Below are 21,750 nucleotides of genomic sequence, written 5' to 3' on the forward strand. Positions count from 1 at the left end.
AAGAAGTAACGATCAATGGAAATATTATATTAATATTATTAAACCGAAAATACTTGAGTCAAACATCCTCGTTGGTCTAAGTAAAATGTTTTGCTAAGCGCGAAATAATAAATTACATATACTATACTTTTAAATACATAGTTACGTTGTCCTAAAAAAATATTTAGGACAATAATCCCGTAAAAACGCAATGCGAACAAAAGTATTAAAAGTTTCGCTTCTTTACTCTGACTAGTAAAAAAATAGAAATAATCCAGTATAAGATCATAAAATTTATTAAAATGTAGAAATCTTTCTCCTAATACAGTAATATCAATATTTCCTCTTTCTTGTAATTGTAATTGTTACAAATTCTTTTAAAGCTAAATATAAGTGGACACAACACACGTCTCAACTGCGTTCTTTATCTTCTTTAAAGCGTTAATTTCTGTTTCTCCACTTTCGTCTTCAGCAGATCCTTGATAAGGTGATTTACCGACATCGTGGGCAGTCGAAGTAAAGATCCAGGATAGTTTCTCCTATACGTGATCAGGCTTCTACGTGGAGTTTTAACCGCAGACATCACAAACGTACAACCTGATGTATCAGTAGATGCTGTTGATTGATTCACGTTCTGGATCGTGAATCTCTTACCGTGCAGCTCTATACGGCATCATATCGGTGTGACTTCTCGGTGTATCACTTCTTCATAGAATCCTTGCTGCTCAAGATCTTACCGCACGTAGCAGACGATGGCCTCCCGGTTATTATGTAGCTTGCGGTGTTGGTCCTTCTTCGTCGCGAATTTCTTTCAGTACACGTCCCAAAAAAACTGATGACCGTAAGTACAATTTACGCGATGCCTATTAAGGGCAAACAGATTCTGGTGAGTTTTACCGTACAGATCGCACATCGTCTGGCGGCTACTATTGTATAAGCATTGCATAAACTTGTGCAGATCTCTCTTAGTCTTGAAGTGCCAGTTGCAAACGTTGCGTACATTGTACGCCGTATATAATTCTGATCGTCTGTATGTTTTCTTAAATTGTACCCCCCCCCCTTGCAGGTCGAACGTTATCGCGCAGACAATGTCGCAAAAATACTTTTTTAAAAGCGTTCATCTTTTCGATATGTTATCGCAGTTCGTCCTTCAAGTCAAAAGTGATGTTCGCAGAAATGAAAATTCTACTGACTTTTCAACTGCGAAGCAATAATAAAAGTAATGAAGCACAAGTTTAAACCTTCTCACATGACTTTTCTCTTTCCTCTGAATATATTTTTTCATCATAAACTTGCACTTTGTCCTGGGATGATGCGGCTTATTCCTTGACATGCTTTTCGTATATAGGCTTGCTTTGAATTGAGATTTTTCTGCGCAATTCTCACAGAAGATTGTAACTGCGACAAACTGTTATTTGTCGACTTTTAAAGAACCGATAGTATCGATTATACCCCTAAAAGTTCAAGAAAAAAGATTATTATTATTATTAAAACCTCAACACATCTGGTTAATACAAAGTATACTTATCTCTTATTGTGACTTTACGAAATGTTTCGTAAAATCTGAATTGTCTTCGAAAGTAGCACAAGTACGTAAAAGTTTTAGGCATTAAAAAATGGCTGTTAAAACAGGATCATAATAATCTTATAATATTATATATATACCCAGACAGCACACAAATGTCCAAAAATGGGACATAAGATTAAAGACGACATTAAGACGCCTTTTAGACATCATATCATACGACGTTTTAAAGATATCTTTAAGACGTCTTATGTCCCGATTTTGGATATGCGTGCTGTGTCTGGGTATACATATGTATGCATTCTTTAATTAAATATATATTGTCTAACTAAATATATTATTATCTAAAGATACTTTACAAGAAGTGTTGTCAAAAATATTTATTTGAAACGGTAATCTGTACTCTTGTGCACATACCTTACTAATCTAATTTTATTGAACACAGTTATCTTCGAAGAAAACTAATACTTATGTAAAGCCATTCAATGCGCTATTGCTTATAAATTAATATTAATGTATACGCCAGAGAACATGTATTGTGTATGAAGAAATCGATAATTGCTTGATGTATTTTATGTGACAAGATAATTATTAATGTAAATAAATTATTATCCTTTACATTTTAAAAAAGTGATTGAATCACTTTATGCTCTTGTATACGTAAGAATATTGTTTCTCCACACATAATATAACAGTGAGATATTAATAGAAAATTACTTACTGTACAATAGATACAAAAATTTGCCCACAATAGAGCAATTACATCATTTATTATCAAATATTGTACTATACTCAATATTCTCACGATATATCTTTCAAAAAATTATGGTTTTATTATAAACACCAATAAGAAATGCTGATTCTGAGATAGCTAAAATAAAGAATAAAGATAAAGATAAAGAAAAAAAATGAAAAAATGATAAAAAAATAAAAAAATGATAAAATGAAGAATAAAAATAAAGATAAAGATAAAAAGATAAAGGCTTATTTCAATTATTACTTCAATTATTTCAATAAAACAAAAACATAACATTTTTTCTTCTTATAAAAAGATTATTCTGAGAGTCACTTTAGCACCATTTTAAAATCAAAAAGTTTTGATTTTTCCATTTTTTTATATAAGTTATTTCAGTTTTTAAATCTATTCTTTAAATAACGGAAATAACGGAAAAAATAATTAAATAATTAAATAGGCCGAATTATCTTATATTTCTATCTAATGACTAAATTTTTAAATTATCGTGACACTGCAAATCCGAATTTTATACCAGTACGAATAAAGTAATATCATACATGCATGAAACATACGTATAAAAAAATATTTTCATAAAAAAAAAGAGATAATAAGATAGTGTATGTAATAGACATTTTATATTTATCTTCTGTAAAACAATGTTGCATTAAGCGGAAAATTTACATAACTTTTTTACTAATTGTACTTACATGATTTTATGATTGATTTATATTATTATGCCTAATACGATTCTTTCTCTGCTCACAAAATCAGCATTTGCATTATGAAAAATATTATTGAGCCATTTTTAATCAATAAAATAGCGTTTAAAAAAATATTGAACAGTATCAAATCAAAACTATCAAAATAATTTACGTTTCTTCATTAATTTTAATACGTCATTTGACCTATTGGCGATGTTGCATGTGATCCACAAAAATAAATGTTGTATTTTCATTATATACCTTCGTAATGTATTTTATTGGCTCAAGAAAGTGTACAAGTGTGTTTTTAATTTGGTTGACGATAAATATATCGAGAGACTGAAACGCCGACAGAAGTTGTAAGATCACTATTCTTCTATTCTATTCTATTTTAGAAATATGTAATTTACAACAGCTAGCTATCTATCTATACATTTTATACCTATTTATTATATGTATATCAGTTACTCTCAAAAATTTAATCAAATTTTGAATATAAAGAAATCGTTATGGATCACAAACTTCGAAAACTTGGTGGCATTCTTGTTTTCAATGGAATACTTCTATTCTAATAAGTATGTTTTTATTTCTTAGTACATTACATTGAGACAATCACTGGTTTTATTTTAAAATTAAATTTTAGGGCAATTTTTTTATCTGGACGACATACATATATCTGTATAACATAAACTATATTTAAATTTATTAGCGATAATTGCGGAAACATTTTGTGAGTTGATAAAACTAAATTTAAAAACAAAATTAATTAACTTCTTAGAGAAATTGGCATCATCGACAATTTGCTTTATGATGCTTTCTTTTTCCTAATTTTAAATTTCTAAAATAGTGATACCGCAGAGTTTTACAAATACTCTGTTTCTCTCTACGTTTCTATTGTTTATCATCTTTTGTTTTTTGCTTCAACTTTCTCATTATTTTACATTTGTCACAAAAACGATACGCAAGAGAACAAATAAATAACAAAAATCGGATAGGGGAGAGTAGACAGTATAGAGACAATAATAAGCCCGATAGTTTTATTAAAATCGAGGTATCGCAATCGGCTGTGATAAACAATCTATAATCCTTCGCGTAAATATAAAAATTCCGTTTGGAAGTTTTGCAATTGCCGCCCGAGATGTTTTTAATGTTTCTGTTCTACATTTTCTCGATTGTCCTATCATTCTTATTTTATAACGATCGTGTGCTTGTGTTCTCTTAGACACTAATATAAAAAAAAAAAAATTCGACATATATAACGACATGATGAACTAAAACGTTCACATGTCCTCGTCGAAGTTCTCTTTCTTACACCCTTTACTTTCTTGCACGTATCCGTCGGTGAACTCTTTAACGATATCCGCGATTGGCATCACGGGCAACGGCGGATGCGGGCCAGGGTGAGTTTTTCTATGGCAGATCAATCCTGGCTTTTGCGTGAACGCTTTGCCGCATATGTCACATACAAACGGTCGTTTGCCAGTATGGATAAGCAAATGCTGGCGCAGCTGTGACCTTCGCGCGAAAGGTTTGCTACAGATCATGCAGGAATGCGGCTTGCATCCCGTGTGCACCACCATGTGCCTCTTGAACGAGTCTTTCTTCGTGAAGGTCTTACCGCATTCCGCGCAAACTATTTTGTCGCGTTGCTCGTGCTGCGTCAGCAAATGCTGATCCAGATTCTCTTGCGTAACCATACGTCTTTTGCAGATGTGACACTCGTACTTGGGCTTGTAGTGCGCCCATTTCTGATGCACATAGAGCGAGCCGCTGTTAAGGCACTGTTTGCCACATACATCGCACTTGATCGGCTTCTCCTTATGATGGAATCGTATATGATTCGTTAGATCCCCCTTGACCTTGAACTTTTTTGTGCAGAAATTGCACTGGTGCTCGTAATTGTCCGTATGCTTCCTCGTGAAGTGGGACTGCAAGGAATGCTTCGATCTGCAAACAAATCCGCATGCCGAGCAAGGGAATTTCGTGGCGCTAGGTCGTTTCCTGGACCAAGTATCGTGCTTCCTATCCAGATGAGCGATGAACGAGCTCTTCTTCGGGGTTCTAAAGCCGCACACGGCGCATATGTAAGCGCCATCCTCTTTTATGCATATCTTCTTCTTATGACTCCACGCTACGTGTTTCCTGAAGGCTAATACCGTGTCGAATATCTCCGAGCACAATTTGCATTTCACTATCTCACTCGAAGTCTTTTTCGGAGAAGGCATTTTCGGAGGTGTTGCATTATTGCTAGAAGGTACGCTAGGCACATCTACCATTGCTTCCTCAAGATATTCTACTTCTCCCTCATCGTCATTTTCGTCCTCTGTCTGATCTTCGCTCGCTTCCGTGTCTACCTCCGAGTTGGACGCAAGTTTCTCGATAGTCACCATACTGCCACTCGCTTCCGTGTCTACCTCCGGGTTGGACGCACGTTTCTCGATAGTCACCATACTGCCACTCGCTTTCGTGTCTACCTCCAGGTTGGACGCAAGTTTCTCGATAGTCTGCACGATACTGCCACTCGGTTTCGCGTCTACCTCCGGGTTGGACGCAAGTTTCTCGATAGTCACCATACTGCCCTGTACTTTCACCTGGTATAAATCTCCAACCGTCTTATCATCGACAGTTTCGCTGATGCCGTTTAGTGTGATCGGCTTTATAGTTCCTTTCAGTTCCTCTATTTCTTCAACATTTCCATTAAGAATGCTCTCAACGTTGTATTTCTCATCCAAAGAATCGTATTCTTCTCCCTCCAACTGACACTCCTCTTTCACCTCTATACTAATGTTGTCATATTCCATTTCCTCTACTTCCTCTTCTAGCTCCTCCCCTTCTACTTCCTCCTCTAATTGCTCATCCACTTGTCCTGGTATATCCTCGTCCGGTAAAGGCGAATCGCCTTCGGGTACAAACGCATAATACGGCTTGCCGTCGAATTCCAAAATTTGCCACTTCTTCATCACCAGTGATTCATTGTCAAAGATGAAAATACCACGAGGATTGTACGCGCCTTGGTGCCTGAAACATTACGGAATGAAATAATTATTAGAAAGAATAAAATCAAGGTGATTTTTATCTATACCGTGAAAAATTATACGCTAAAAGTCATTATTTATCCCATATAAATTTAATCACAGATCAACGAAGGTACTCACAAACGGAGAGCTAAAACTACCTTTCTTGTTGATCAGCATTGTAGTCCGTTGCGACCTACATTATGGCAATCACGAAACTGCCATAAAATGGGGAAAATTCGAAAGATACAAAATATTTGTACAAAATAAAATATTATTGTACATATGTACATATCCAATATATAAATCAATATATTTATTTTAACAACTTAAGAAATATGTATCCATTCGAAGCAAGTATATTTCTAAATAATATGTTATATTATATTTAAAAAAATTAATGAGAAATGAAAAATGTGTTAAGTAATAGATATATTTAGAACATAAATAACAATAGGATATGAAACGTAGATATTTCATAAATTTATAATGTTCTTTTGTAATTGCATGGCTTAAAATTCACGAAGTTGCAATGCTTAAAATACATAAGCAATTCTTAAGTACAAACTAGGAATCAAGTAAACGTCATAACATAACTTTATAATTTACAAACACTTCATTTCATTTTTTAGAGTTTATGCGTGTTTTTAAATAATAAAATATTTTTATATTTATATAATCTTTTTATTTGGACACATACACTCCGACTTTTCAAAAAAACCGAACCAAATCTCAAGGTAAATCTTTTAAATCAAGTATTATAAACACAAATTTTCAAGTTGTTTTTTCAACGCGACTTATTGATGACAATATTTTTTATAATACTTATCTCTGAGATAATATATTATAAGATCATATATTATATCAATATATTACATAAAGTGATGAATATATTAAATTTAGTAACATTAAAATTAAAAGTCTATAAATAAAAATATTATTTTATTATTGTATTAATAAATTGAAACGGGAAATAAGAGAAGCTTTTTATCTCGCATACATAATAGTGGAAAACAATAACTTTCGCATCATTACTATTTTATTGTAAACTTCGTGATTCTCGTCAACTCCGTTGCTTTTAACTTTTAACTTTGCAAATAAAAATATCCCAATGCTGTTCATCTTAATTATTCATATCTGTAGATCAACGCCGTTGTGCGTTACAAGCAAATGCCTTGCACTTGTGTAGTTTTCTTTTTGTCTCAGATTTCAATCATGTTCAGCAACATGTGCCTTTTACTGCACGCAGACGCGATTACATTATTTATCCATTTAATCGCCACATGAGATAAAAGATATAAAAGACAAGGATCATATAAAGCACCGACGTTCAAGCTGTGCTGTTTTATTTCTTGGTAAACTCCTTTACTATGTGGTCGATATGTATCACCGGCAAGGGCGGCAGAACGCCCGTGTGAATCTTCCTATGGCAGATGAGACCGGCCTTCTGAGCGAACGACTTGTCGCACACGTCGCACGCGTAGATGCGCTCGCCGGTGTGCAAAAGGAGGTGCTGGTTCAGGCTGCTGTGCCTGGCGAACGCTCTGTCGCAGACCGTGCAGATGTACGGCTTGTCGCCCGTGTGGATCCTCATGTGCTTCTTCAGGTCGTGATTCTCGAAGAACGTCTTACCGCACTCCTCGCACACCGACTTCTCCTTCTTCTCGTGCTGCGTCAGTATGTGCTGATTTAGATTCTCCTGCGTAACGAGGCGCCGATGGCACTGCGGACACTCGTACTTCGCCTTGTAATGCGCGTGTTTCTGATGGGTGTACAGGCTGTGGCTGTTCCGGCAGGTCTTGCCGCAGACGTCGCACACCACCGGTTCCTCCTGATGTTTCAACCGGATGTGCGTGGTGAGATCGCCCTTGATCTTGAACTCCTTGCCGCAGTAGTTGCACGAGTAATCGTAATGCTGGGTATGCTTGCGGACGAAGTGCGACCTCAGGGTCTCCTTGCGAGAGAACACCACGTCGCAGACGATGCAGTTGAACTTTTGCCTGCTGCTGGCGAACCTATCGTCGTCCGCGGTTCCCTCGTGCTTCTCGGCGAGATGCGCGATCATCGTGGATCTCTTGTTGCAGCGGAAGTTGCATTTTCCGCATGAAAGAGCTTGATTTCGCGGCTCCGTCGCCGCGGTGAACGTGAGATTCTTTTTTACGCCCGTTTCGCGTCCGCGGACGATCCCCACCGTGTGCGTGAGCTTGTGCTGTTTTAACGAGTACTTGTTCTTAAAGTGTCTAGGACAGACGTCGCAGCCGAACGAATTGCGTTTTTCTTTCTCGCAATCTTTCTCCTGCGATTTCTTCTCTTCTCGGCGTTTGGAGACCGATATTATCACCGATATTCTGTTCGACGTCGCTTCATTGACAGAGATATCCGCTGTCGGTTTCCTACAACATTACGAAGACATATCTTTATTACGGTTCTACAGTTGGATAGTATACAGATCTTGGACTACTTACATTCAAATATAAAATTTACGAAGACACATTGGTACGAGCGGAATTAAAATTATTCCCACCCCTCTGCTCGGGGTTCAAAAATAAAAATTTTATTGACGTGGGATGCTTAGGGGTGTGACATAGAATAATTAAGATATATTTATTTTTACACAAGATTAAATATAATTAAGTACGTTATGTACAACAAAACGGATTTAAGCTAGCCTAACTTTTCTAGAACAGACTGTTAAATACAGCGTATCAACAGAATCTTATTATAATATATAAATATTATTTATATAACATTCGAAAATAGATTTAAAAAAAATTGTTATAGCAGAATAATCTAAAACGAAAAGCGTAAATCAATGAATTTGTAGTAATAATTATCTTTACTTTTTATAGATATTTTGATCGCCCTTGCAATTTTGCATATCGCGGGAATTCTTAGAATTAAAAAGGAGGAGAGAAGTTAATCATTTCAGAAAAATCAATTGCAATTATTTCCAAATTAGAAATTTGTGGAGATCTCTTTATCGTGTATAAAACTGAAGATATGTCGCAGCTTTTTAAAACTATTTTAATACTTTAAAAATATTTTTAATTATCCATCAAAATTAATACACGTCGAAAATGTTAGTCTGATAATAAGATCTCATTATCATAGATTTCTCTTCATAAAGATAAAAATTATTTTAAAATCACGCAAGTGACCTTCTTGAAATAAGAGATAAATATTAATAAAATGATTCCATATAAGAACATTTGATCAATCCTAATTACTTACGCTACTAATCTGAGACTAACTAAATAAATAAATAAGACACATTTCTTTGCTACTATTTTATGAAAACAAGACTTAAGAACGGGAACGTCTGGCTCCAATTTCTGTAAGCACATCTGAAACTGTTTCAATATGTAAATCGTTTACTTCAGAAAGATTGTAAATTCTAATATATAATTTATTATACTTACATGTAATTGCTGATCATTACGTACCATTTCTGTATTGTATAAAACAAATTTGTAAAAGCATTTTATTAAAATTTATCTGTCATAGTAAAGAAGGATTGTATGTGAAAGAATAATTAATAAGGTATTATGAAAAGATATTCGATATTAATTTTCAAATAAATTGTCTTCATCATCGAGATACAGATTATTTTTATTAAAATACATTTTACTGCTTATCACATTGTTATAACCTATATCTCAACACATGTTATTTCATAGAACAATTGTATTCGTCATAAAAACAAACTTTACATATACATTTGTATGAAGTTTGTATACATATTACTGTATAGATATTATTTCTAATAGTTTTCTAATTGTGTGAAAAGTATCGATGATAAATCAATGTATACATCATTTTAAGAGTAATTTTTCTTTGAAATCTTTTCTTCAATAATATCGGCGATAAAAATTTCTTTTTCGAAATCTGTAATGTTGGAAATAAAAGTCTCAGAAATGAAAAAAAAAAAAAAATAAAAGATCGGAAATAATAATCTAAATATCCTAATTCAATAAAAAGCAAACAAAGTAATCTGTTTTATCTTTCAATATATGTATACATGATGGGGAAGGGCATTTAAAGTGGTTACACTTTAAATGCCCCACACACTATCGTTCAAAAGTTTGAAAGCACTACTTTTTTAAAGAAATATATCATATGAGAAACTTTACTGTCTGTTTTAACCCCAGCCGGAATGCTAGCGTCTTTTCGACGTCTATAGACGTCGGCGTTCCGGCTGGGACTATTCAACACAGTATTATTTCTAATCATTTTCCAAGGAAGTATTTCATTTAAAGAATTTTACTGAGTAAAAATACTATGCGCTATTGTTCTGTTATGAAGAAAGAACAAGTTTTCATGGTTTGAGTAAAATATAATAATTGTTACTTTCATATTTATTATATTTTACTCAAATCTTGAAAATCTTGTTCTTTCTTCATAACAGAATAATGGCATGTTCATTCGATAAAATTCTTCAAATAAAATACTTCCTTGGAAAATTATTAGAAACAAATAATACTGTATTGAATAGTCAAAACAGACAGTAAGGTTTCTCATATATATTTTTTTGTTTTTCTTAAAAACGTAGTGCTTCCAAACTTTTGAACGGTAGTGTATATATACATATATATATATAAGATAAATTTAGTAAATCAAAAATAGCCAATAAAAGAGATTAGAGATGAACAATAAATTTAAATTTCCAAACTGTAATCTCGAATTTTTCATATACCTAGCGATTAAGTTTTACAATTTTTGACCTACACTACTTAATCACTCCTTCTTCATAAAATCATTGAGAATATGATCGATGTGCACCACCGGTAAAGGAGGATGCACACCAGGATGAGATTTCCGATGACATATTAAACCAGGTTTTTGTGTAAAGGCTTTCCCACAAATATCACAAATGTACGGCCGTTTCCCCGTATGGATTAACAAATGCTGCCTGTAAGCAGTTCTACGCGCAAATGCTTTGCCACAGATGTGACAGTCGAACGGTCGATCGCCGGTGTGGGTCATCATGTGCTGTTTCAGTCGGTGATTCTCTGAGAAAGACTTGCCGCACTCTTCGCATACGAAGCTCTCTCTACGCTCATGCTGAAGCAAGATATGCTGATCTAGGTTCTCCTGCGTAACCATACGCCTCTTGCAGATCTCACATTCGTACTTGGGCTTGAAATGCGCCCATTTTTGGTGCACGTACAGCGAATTGCTGTTGGAACAGGTCTTGCCGCAGACGTCGCATATTATCGGGCTCTCTTTGTGCTTGAAACGCACATGTAATCTCATGTCGCTCTTAACTTTGAATTTTTTGCTGCAGTACTCGCACTCGTACTTGAACTCGGATCCGTGTTTGCGATCGAGATGCTCCTTCAGCCGTCGTCGGCTTGGACATTTAAACCCGCAAATGTCGCACGAGTATTCCTGCGGCTTGACGGTTTTGCGTTTGCTCCTCCGTTTAATCACGCGTTTCGTGGAATGTTTTCTGTTGATGTGCGAGTTGAAGGTCGATTTGTTGGTGCTCTCGTAGCAGCAGAATTTGCAGCTGTACGTAATATGCTCTACATTTTTTTCTTCCTGTTCGTGAACGGTCTCCCGATGACACTTTAACATCTGCATTACGGGAAAGCAAATGTTACACTCGTCGCAAGCATAGACCTTGCTGTCTTCCTCATCGTAAGGCTGATCTTCGTCCGTAATTATTATCTCGTCCATCAACATATTGTCGCTTTCTACCTTTATTGTGTAAAACTTTTTCAACGTGTCTGTATGCGGCACATTGTTGTCACTTGTAATTGCGACGGAGTCTTCCTCATCATCAACGTCGATTTTCAATATAACATCATCCTGTTTCTGATCACATTCAGTCTCTTCTGTCATTTTTGACGTCTGATTTATCGGAAGAAAGGCATAATAGAGACATCCTTCAAAATCAACTACTTTCCACGGCTGCATTGGAATAGATTCTTTGCCATACAGAAAATGTCCATTTCCATTTACGACCCTGAAAACCATAAAATATGTTAGTTAAGAATTTTGCTATCAAATGAGAAAGGTTTTAGAATTTATTATTTATTTCGCAATTTTTTATCTCTTTTATGCTTCCAAAAAAATTTGATACTTGAGAATAAAGAATCATTTTATACAAATGGATAAAGGTGCACATTCCAGATAAAACATAAGTTTTAGATTTTGTTAGTTATTTATATATCATTTTCCAATGATTTCTTCTAATCTCTCAAGAATTACAATCAACGACGGGAATAATCATATTTATTCCTAGTGGTAAACGAAAATTCTGTTTTGAAGTAACTTACACGTTCTGTAACGCATATTTGCTGAAATCACATTCGGTTATAGCTAATCATATAAGTAAATCTAGGGTATAAATACTGCGCTATACATAAGAAAATATATACCATTCAGATATTAAGATTTAAACACTCTCCTGCAATAGATTTATCGTACTTACAAACGCGAATAATTGTACGATAATTTTATGCATACCCACATTTAGAATATAAAGTCTCCAAAGGAAAAATAACAAATAAATTAGCAGGAACAATTAATGAAATTTTAACAACCAATTGCTTTGTGAGTATCATACAAATATAATTTTATTTTAAAACTTAAAATCAAACAATTCTTCTTTAATTAACATAACGTCCAATAAACAAGTCAGACAAGGTAATAATATGTAATACAATACATAACGAAATACAAAGCTTTAGAAAGAGATTTTGTTCACAGAATTTGACATAATGCATACACTAATAATCTAAAAAAATACGTTGAAGGTTTATTTATTTTTACATATGGCGATTAAAATTCTGTGCAAATATGTCGAGTTGTTTTATCGCATAAATTGCTACAATATAATCTGATAATCATTACCTCTAGATATCACTGGATACAAAATTGTATAATGAGAATATCTCTTTTGTATAGTACATGAATATCAGTTACAAGAGCACATTTATCTTTTATACATTGTTGTCACCTATTCCTCGAAATCGTTCGTTCAAACTTTACGTCAATCAATCACCGCGTGAACCGTTCATAACGTCGTTCAAGATATGATCGATGAGGACGCGCGGCAGAGGCGGGTGAGAACCCGGATGTGACTTCCTATGGCTGATCAGACCCGGCTTCTGAGTGAAGGCCTTGCCACAGATATCGCACACGTACGGCCTGACGCCAGTGTGGATAAGCAGGTGCTGCTTGAGAGCTGTTCTGCGAGCGAAGGACTTGCTGCAGACGGTACAGCTGTACGGTTTGTCCCCGGTGTGAATCCTCATGTGCACCTTCAGTCTGCTGTTCCGCGAGAACGTCTTGCCGCACTCCTCGCACACCACGTTCTCCCTGCGCTCGTGCTGCTTGAGCATGTGCTCATTGAGGTTCTCCTGGCTGACCATCCGCCTCTTGCATATCTGACACTCGTATTTGGCCTTGTAGTGCGCAAACTTCTGATGCACGTACAAGGAGTTGCTATTGAGACAAGTCTTGCCGCAAACGTCGCAGATCACCGGCTGCTCCCGGTGGCTGAAACGTATATGATTCGTCAGATCGCCCTTGACCTTAAACTTCTTACCGCAGGTCTCGCAGGAGAATTTGAAGTCGTCCGTGTGCTTGCGCGCGATGTGTATCTTCAACTCATACTTGTTCTTGTTCTTATAGTCGCACTGAGTACAACAGAACAGTTCCGGCTGCGCGTTGCCATCGCAGGACCGTGACTCTTTGTGCTTCCGCTTGATGTGAGAGTACAGCGACGACTTCTTGGCAGTCTTGAAGCCGCACTCGTTGCACCCGAACACCTCGTTGACATCCTCCACCTTGTGCCGGCGTTTATGAGCGTACAGCGTGCTCTTCTTCGCGCACGTGAAATCGCAGAGGTCGCAGTGTTCCTCGACGGCCGGCCTCTTCTGACTGGGCTTTTTCTGACTGGGGACGTCGGCGGCGATCGCCGATGTCTCGTTGCTTTCCTCAACACAAACTTCCTGTTTAATTACCAAGTTGGAATCCACGTATGAGATTAACGCAGTCCTCTTAGGCGTCCCGCGGCTGTGCGAGCAATCCGATTGACTTGTCTTCTTCGGAGATGTGTAGTTACACTTCGTTATTCTACGTTTCTTTTCCGCACAGCTCGCGTCTGAATTTTTCTTAGATCTCTTATGACCCTCCAAGTGAGACATCAGAGTAAAGCCCCTTTTACATTCAAAATCGCATATGTTGCAAGCAAAACTCGTCATATTCTTGTTCTTGTGCTTTCGCATGTGCCTGCTCAGATTCGCTTCACTCAAACACTCGTAACTGCAGATCACACACCTGAGCTTCTTCGGATTTGTTTTAGCCGTGTTTTTCTTGTGCTTTTTCTTTACATGCGCATTCAAAGTCGCCAATCTATTACAATCAAAATCGCAAAATGTACAAACATACTTTGCTCTCTGTAAACGCTTTCGCACCTTTAACTGTTTGGATTGTCTTCGAACGTTCATCTTTAAATATCGCACATACTTTTCTCTCAGGCGTTTTCCATAAAGCCATAAATGCATATTGTGCGTTATTTTGTGGCGATTCAGCATAGACTGCATGGAAAATTTTATGTTACATTTGTCGCAAGTATAACCATCAATGACTATCTTGCGCAAACGCATCAAGGAGTTCATGCAACTACCGACGCTGCATCCGCTGATTCTCTGATTGCTCTGTTGAGCTTCGGCCTCTTCAACTTTAGTAGCGGTTGACGGCAGTACATTAAGTACCTTTACATCTTCCTCAGCTTTATCGACGTCGTCTAACATCGGTATTAACGAATAGCGCAGTTTACCACCGGCATCAGCGTGCTGCCACAGTCTCATCGGTATCGAATCTTTCCCGACAATAAAGCAACCGGAAGCGTCCGTCTGCAAGATCTTCTTGCTGCAGTTTTGTTCTCTAAAACATATTAAAATACAGCGGTTAGTTTCAATGATGTTGTTAGGACTTGAACATCTCAATCACTACTTACTGCAGAGTCTAAAAGATGTTTCTACAAGAAAGTTTGGATACGATTAAATCTCGTGGAACTATTGTATGATTCGCAAAATTCGCTAATTCATTCATCTTTCTGACTTAAATTGAAATTGTTCATTACGTTTTTTTTTTCTTCGGAATTAAAAAAATATCATTTTATTAAAATTGATTCTAACGATTCAAATCTGCTTATGTTATGTAAAGAAAAATGTCTATGGTATAAATAAGAAGTTGTAAAAAATTATATAAAATAAATTTCGGATAACTTAATACAATACACCTCTTAATAAATATAATCACTTCGTGGCAAACATGTATATTATTAGTTTAAGTTCCATCTTAACTTATCAGCTAATATTTTTTCTTGTATAATACCGAAACAAGTATATTTATTAATTTATTACAAAATTAAATACATCATTACAAGTAAAATAACTTTACATGATTAAAATTGAAACATACATATGTACATAGATCATCACATAAAAGATCACATTACTCTTAACGAGTAATGTTAAATTATGTTAAATAGAACAGCTCTTCTCACACATAGATCTTTTGTATCACGATTCTACAAAGATCTTATAATTGTGTGGTATATGTATAGCAGCCATCTCACAAGTTATTTTAATATCTTATAAGATATGTTTTCTTGGAATCCTGATTTACTTTTGTTAAAGCTACTTTTTTTCCAAGAGGCACAGATGGTGACGATAAGTGCGCATCTGAATGCTTCCTATAAATGTACGGTTCGATGCTTGTATGCGTTATGTGATTGATTAAATATCTTTTCGAGATAAACGCTTTGCCCCATACTCTACAGTCGTAAGTCTTGCAAATCGTGCACATTGCTATCAAGATTCTTCTGCGTCAGAACCTTCTTGTTGCACCGCCGCAGTGAAACTTGTACTCGTTTAAATTTGCTACTTTCCTGTGATTGTAAAAGGAATAATTCGTGTGGAATCTCCCGCTAATATCGTACATGTGCTGAGAACCGTTATAAGTGCTGAGGTGGAACTTGAGGTCCCATTCCATCTATTCGCAAACAAATTTGTACTCGTCGATGTGCCACTTGATGTAGTGTGCTTTTAAATTGTTCTTCGTTTTGCCACGATAATCGCACTTGCTGCAAATCAACGCAATCAACTGACATTCATCTCCTGATGGGTAAGTTGGTGTATCTTCAAATCGCTTGCTACTACTACCCTTGCCGCAAATTGTGCACTGAAGGGATGATAGAAGCTGTGTTTACTCGTGATATGGCGCAATATTTTGCTCTTTTGCTCGAACACTATTTGACAGATATCGCACATATAAGTCTCAGTTAGCGAGTTTCCCAGGCAACACGCACGTCTCAAATTTGGAATATAACGTCTTAAAGACGTCATTTAGATGTTTTCAAGACGTCTAATGATGTGACGTCTTTAAGACGTCTTATTTCCCGATTTGAGACATTATGATCACTGAGCATCTTCTATTATATGCGCTTCGTTGATGTGAGACAATCTGTTGTTGATGATAACTTCCCTGAGCAATTCGTTGTTGTCTTCTGCCACTTCTCTTTTTATTATGCATTTCTTAACAATTTTACTAAATCAGTGAATATTTTACAATCCATCTTCTTATCTCTAACGCTTTCAGATTCTGCTTTACTATTGACATCAATCTTTTTCCAAAAACAAATTTACATGAAATTTCACCTGCGGCAACAGATTTCCTAAAACATGAATTACATAAAATCAATATAATGAACACTATTAGAAATCTTTCCAATTATATAATTAGAATTATATTCATATAATTATAAGCAAATACATATACGTATATATTTTACATTAAAAAAAAAAAAAATACAATTTAATTTACTAATCATTACAAGTAAATTTTCTTAAATAATTGAATATTCTGTATTGCATTAAAATAAAACATGCGCACATCCATATATTAAATACACAAAAATATTTTGTTTAATATTTTTATATATTTTGCATTTAATACAGAACAATTTAATTATTTAATAAAATTTATTTCTAGTAATAAAAGAAATAAATTGTATGTTATATATACACATATATAGTGTCCCATTTTCAAAAATATGTTTAAATATATAAGAAACAATGCGTTAAAAAAAATAATTTTGGACAAAAGTTCGATTTTGAGGGAAACATGAAGCATTAGCGTTATATATAGAGTTACAATATAAGTTAATGGTGCAATCTTCAAACACTTCATTAATTAAATGAAACATCCACGCTACATATTTACATTATATCAGTCCTTTTTAGGGCTACATGATGTAAAAATCCGCTCGAGCAACCTTCCCGCGGTACACATCGGATAACGCTGGTGATTCTTAAACTTTAATGCCTCATAACTTAGAAAATTCTGAGCAAAATTCAACTTAATCACAGTGATTTAAAAAGATTTTGACGTCAGCTACAAGAATCTACAATAAAAAATTAGTTTTTAAAAAATTTCAATGTAAGGGCTCAGTCACAATGAGAGGAATAAGGAATAAGGGAATGTCGCATCTCACTTCAGTACACGTACATTAAAGTGAGATGCAACATGCCTTATTCCTAATTCCTTTATCTTATTCCTTATTCCTCACATTGTGACTGAGCCTTAATCTTCATGTGATCTTGATGGGAATTGTCACGGAAAATAAAACTGACTATCACTTTATGTGCTCTTTAAAACCAAACAACTTTTGAAACATTTTTTTCAAAACGCGATGTTTTTTTTATATATTTAAGCATATTTTAAAAAATGGAACTGGGGTTATATGTAATAACATTGTAAAAATGTGATGCGCTTATATAAATAAGTTTAAAAACTATATCATTTAGAATAATTATTCTAATTATATATTTAATAATTATAGTATATTAGTACATAAACATATACATAAAAATGTCACATATAATTAGAATTATTTTGAAAAGGATATTTTCTAAACTGTGGTGTGTGTGTGCGCAAGAATGCGTCACATTTTTTTTATATCTGTCATATATTGTCAGTACACAGCTACATTCGTCTAATGCTTGAATACTGTAACAATCATTTATAATTTCTTCATCACATATTATTTCACAAAAATTTCTGTTTAAATAATAAAAGCAATTATATAATTGTACTATAAAACATTTGCAGTATACACTTATGTCTAAAGATACATAAATATATTATATAACAAAACAGTTATTTTTGCATGAACTTAGTTAAATTTATTAGTTTCCTGATTATAACAGAACTTTTTATATTATTTACTCTTATTATTAATAGATGCAAATGGTGAGATTATTTTCTGACATCTGAATGTTCTTTCGTTCAAGAAGCGATAGGACTGGACGTTGCTTTACTCGCAAATCGTCAGATATATCAAGCGAATTTTCGAATGCATCAGAAAATATCTTTAGCTTAATCAAGCTTGTGAAAGTCTTGTCATATACATATGTAAACAAGGCTTCCTGTATTCAAATTCCTTTATGTTGAAAATTAATCTTGCAGCAATTGCAAGATATTCTTTCTTCTGCTTGAGTTTCGAGATTTTACGGCAGCTTCTGCCGTAAAATTAAATTTCTTTTGTAAATGGTCGTTCAACTCTTTTCTTTAATATCATGTTGCTCCTTAGTAGAATGTGGCTTTTTTTTATCATATTGTCCGTCGCAATCTAAATAGCTAAAATACGTACGTATTTTGATAATATCATATGTGTTTCGATAATATTAATTCATAATGTTAAAATACTACATATCACAAACACTATATATCAAGATCTATATACAGGCACTTACTGCATCTTTAAGTGAGCAAAACAAAAACATGTATTAAAAACGTTCTTTACTTTTCAACTTATACATCAATATTCTTTAACGTGTATTCTTTTAAATGTGTTCTTTAACATTGGATATTAAAACTTAACTGTTTCATAAATAAAAAACGATATGAGAACATTATGTACATCATAAAAAGAGCATACATACAGATCACACATTCTTCACAGATTATTTAATATAGCTTATTATTGCTTTTATATATAAAAGCTATCATAACATGTTTTTTTTTAATTATAAATAGTTTAAATGTTATTTACCCGTTGCGGCAAATATCCACAAGAGTTTTAATACATGTATGTACCGTATGCTTTACAATTTACATATTTGATTTACATACATTTGCTTCAGCTTCAGTGTATTAATAAAAATTACATAATTATTTTTAAAAAAGTAGACGAAAATGTGTGCTAATTAATAATATTAAATAGACAAATCTTGCCTTATTTCCAATATCAGTAGCCATTGCATGTAACAAGAATACCAATTAGTTGCATACATACATAACTATATATACATATATAGAATTATTTAAAATTATTTGATCTTTCTAATATATATATAATTCATGTATAAACATTAACTATTTAATGTAATGTCTGATTGAGCTTTTTGGAAATTTTGTGAAAATAAAAATATTATTAATATTTTAATTTAACCATTTGTTTGTAAATTTACCTAAGAGCTTTCTATAAATGAATATCTACAGAAAGAATTATTCTATATATTTAACTGCTCATCAACAACTGTAAAAAACATAGGATATATTATAACATACAGATAACTCAATTTTATTTCATGTATGCAGTAAAAACAAAATAACAAACAATAAAATTGAGTGACCTTACGTTATCATATATACGTTGTATATTCAATCTTTATTTTTGACGTAAAATAAAATTTTTATAAAAATTAATATGCAGCCACAAACAGAAAAAAGAGAAAGAGACAGACAATTATATATAATGTTGACAATATATGTATATTAAAGAATTAAATTTAAAAATAAAACAAGATTTTTCTAAAAATATGATATAAAATAAAGTAAATAATTTAATTGCATGTGATCAAATTGCAACTAAAATACATTAAACAAAAAAGTGTAAAATTAGAAATAAATAATATTAAGTAATATTAAAAACATTAAGATTCAGAATAAAATTCAGAAAATGAAATCTTATTTTGTGTAATCCCTTGTGTACTTTTTATGAAAGTTAACATTAACAAATTCATATCGTTTATCACATTACAAATTCTATATAAAAAATGTTTCATATCTAGTTCAATATACGTTCTACATTAGGAGAGTGTGTACATCAGTCTGAGAAAGGACGCAACAGTTTACAGAAGCAAATTTTGATGGATGGTTGCAAAATCTATTCTGTTCTCGAAAAGAATCTAAAACCACCGCTCTCCAAATATTAACCACCAAGAATTAGATAGATATAAATGCTGTGAGATCCAACATAATAATACATTAACAGATTTAAGCTCTATATAATCGATACTCATCTTTACGTTTGTACTTATGAATAAGATTGAAAAAAAAATGTATGAGAATATTATCCAAAATATTATGACAAACTGAGATCCCGATTATGACAAACTGAGACCCCAGATCTAGGTAACTAATACTCATCTTCATTTCCATCCTCATACTCATCTTCATCGTCATCCCCAGCCTCATGCTTATATTTATGTTTAATAAAAGAAGCTTTATATTTAAATACTGCATCGCATTCGTTGCACTTAAAATTTCGTGAATGCCGTTTCGTATGTTTGTTGAGTAGGCTCATCGTCCTAAAACTCCATTTACATTGAGAACACTTGAAAAACTTTTTCTCTGTCGGTAAACTCAAATTCCAATTCAATCTGTTGAAACGTTCTTGTAGATCAAATTTTTGAAGCTCACATTTCTTTATATTCGCTTTTTTTTCATCATTTTGACGCTCATCTTCACGTTGCAACTGTTTATATAACTGTGTATGAATATAACTTTTATCATCCTGATGTTTACGCTTGTGTTGCGTAAGATGACAATTATCCTCACACACTTGATTACACACGTCGCAAACTGTAACTGCATTATGAAGCTCCATATGTTGCAGGAATACCACTTTGTTTTGGAATAATTCGAAGCAGAATTGACATTTGTAGACATTAGCATGCCATTTTACCTGATGGCACGTGACACTCGAAGCTTTTGTCGATTTAAAGTCGCAGTCCGCACAATGAAACAATTCCATACCGCTTTCATGTAACGACACATGAGATGTAAGCAATGTTTTAGTTTCTAGGCGTATACCACAAATTGAACACTCGTGTGGAAGAACATTGCTGTGAACCATCACATGATCTTTCAGATTGCAATTTTTGTCAAATTTTAGCCAGCAATAAGGGCACGTGTATTTCAAATTTTCATTATGTATTTCTGATGCTAAATTCAATTCGTCTTTTACATCTTTGTATATTTCTTCAGGCTCCTCCGTAGATTCGTCAACAACCTCCACTTTTACTTTCGGCGAAGGACATGGTGGTTCTACAATCTCACTTTTACCTTCATTTTTGACAACACAAGAATCTTGTATCGGCACAAGATAATATTGTTGATCGTTTTTAATCACAAGGTAATTTTGTTGAAGAGGATCACATGGCTCAGACCTAAAAGTAAGAAAAATAAATTAGTTTGACGCAAAACACATATTTTTACATATATAGATACATGCTGATGTGTATTACTGTAAAAAAACATTTTCATGTATTCTGTTAAAAACATTATGCCTTCATTAAATATATACAAAACAAGTGCACCAATGTCCAAAAACATTAAACATACGCAATATAAAACCGCACAAATTATTATTAAAAATATATTTTCTTCATGCTACACGAACATCTTTACAATTTTCATTGTATTATATTTAAATAATCTTTATTATGTGAATATAACCAAAAATACATCGTGTGTCACATTTGTCTCATA

General features: G+C 33.8%; 1 protein-coding gene and 1 pseudogene across 5 annotated transcripts in view; both read right to left on the reverse strand.

Moving 5' to 3' along the window:
- Window positions 1–1,869: 1,869 nt before the first annotated feature.
- Window positions 1,870–21,750, reverse strand: part of LOC139810155 (uncharacterized) — a 55,611-nt gene continuing 35,730 nt past the window's right edge. Inside the window, exons 5-6 of one of the 5 annotated variants that reach the window (XM_071773470.1) lie at window positions 5,416–5,959; window positions 1,870–5,355 (exon numbers count right to left, since the gene is read on the reverse strand). In XM_071773470.1, the coding sequence (XP_071629571.1) occupies window positions 4,222–5,355; window positions 5,416–5,959 (1,678 nt within the window). In that variant the 3' untranslated portion in view covers window positions 1,870–4,221. Of the gene's footprint in view, window positions 5,960–9,546; window positions 11,924–12,102; window positions 14,854–21,750 lie in introns of those variants that run through there. The other 4 variants (XM_071773471.1, XM_071773469.1, XM_071773476.1 and 1 more) reach the window with 4 other exon arrangements.
- Window positions 15,316–20,378, reverse strand: LOC139810159 (uncharacterized; annotated as a pseudogene).

The sequence above is a fragment of the Temnothorax longispinosus genome, chromosome 3 (assembly GCF_030848805.1).
Source record: "Temnothorax longispinosus isolate EJ_2023e chromosome 3, Tlon_JGU_v1, whole genome shotgun sequence".
NCBI lineage: Eukaryota > Metazoa > Arthropoda > Insecta > Hymenoptera > Formicidae > Temnothorax > Temnothorax longispinosus.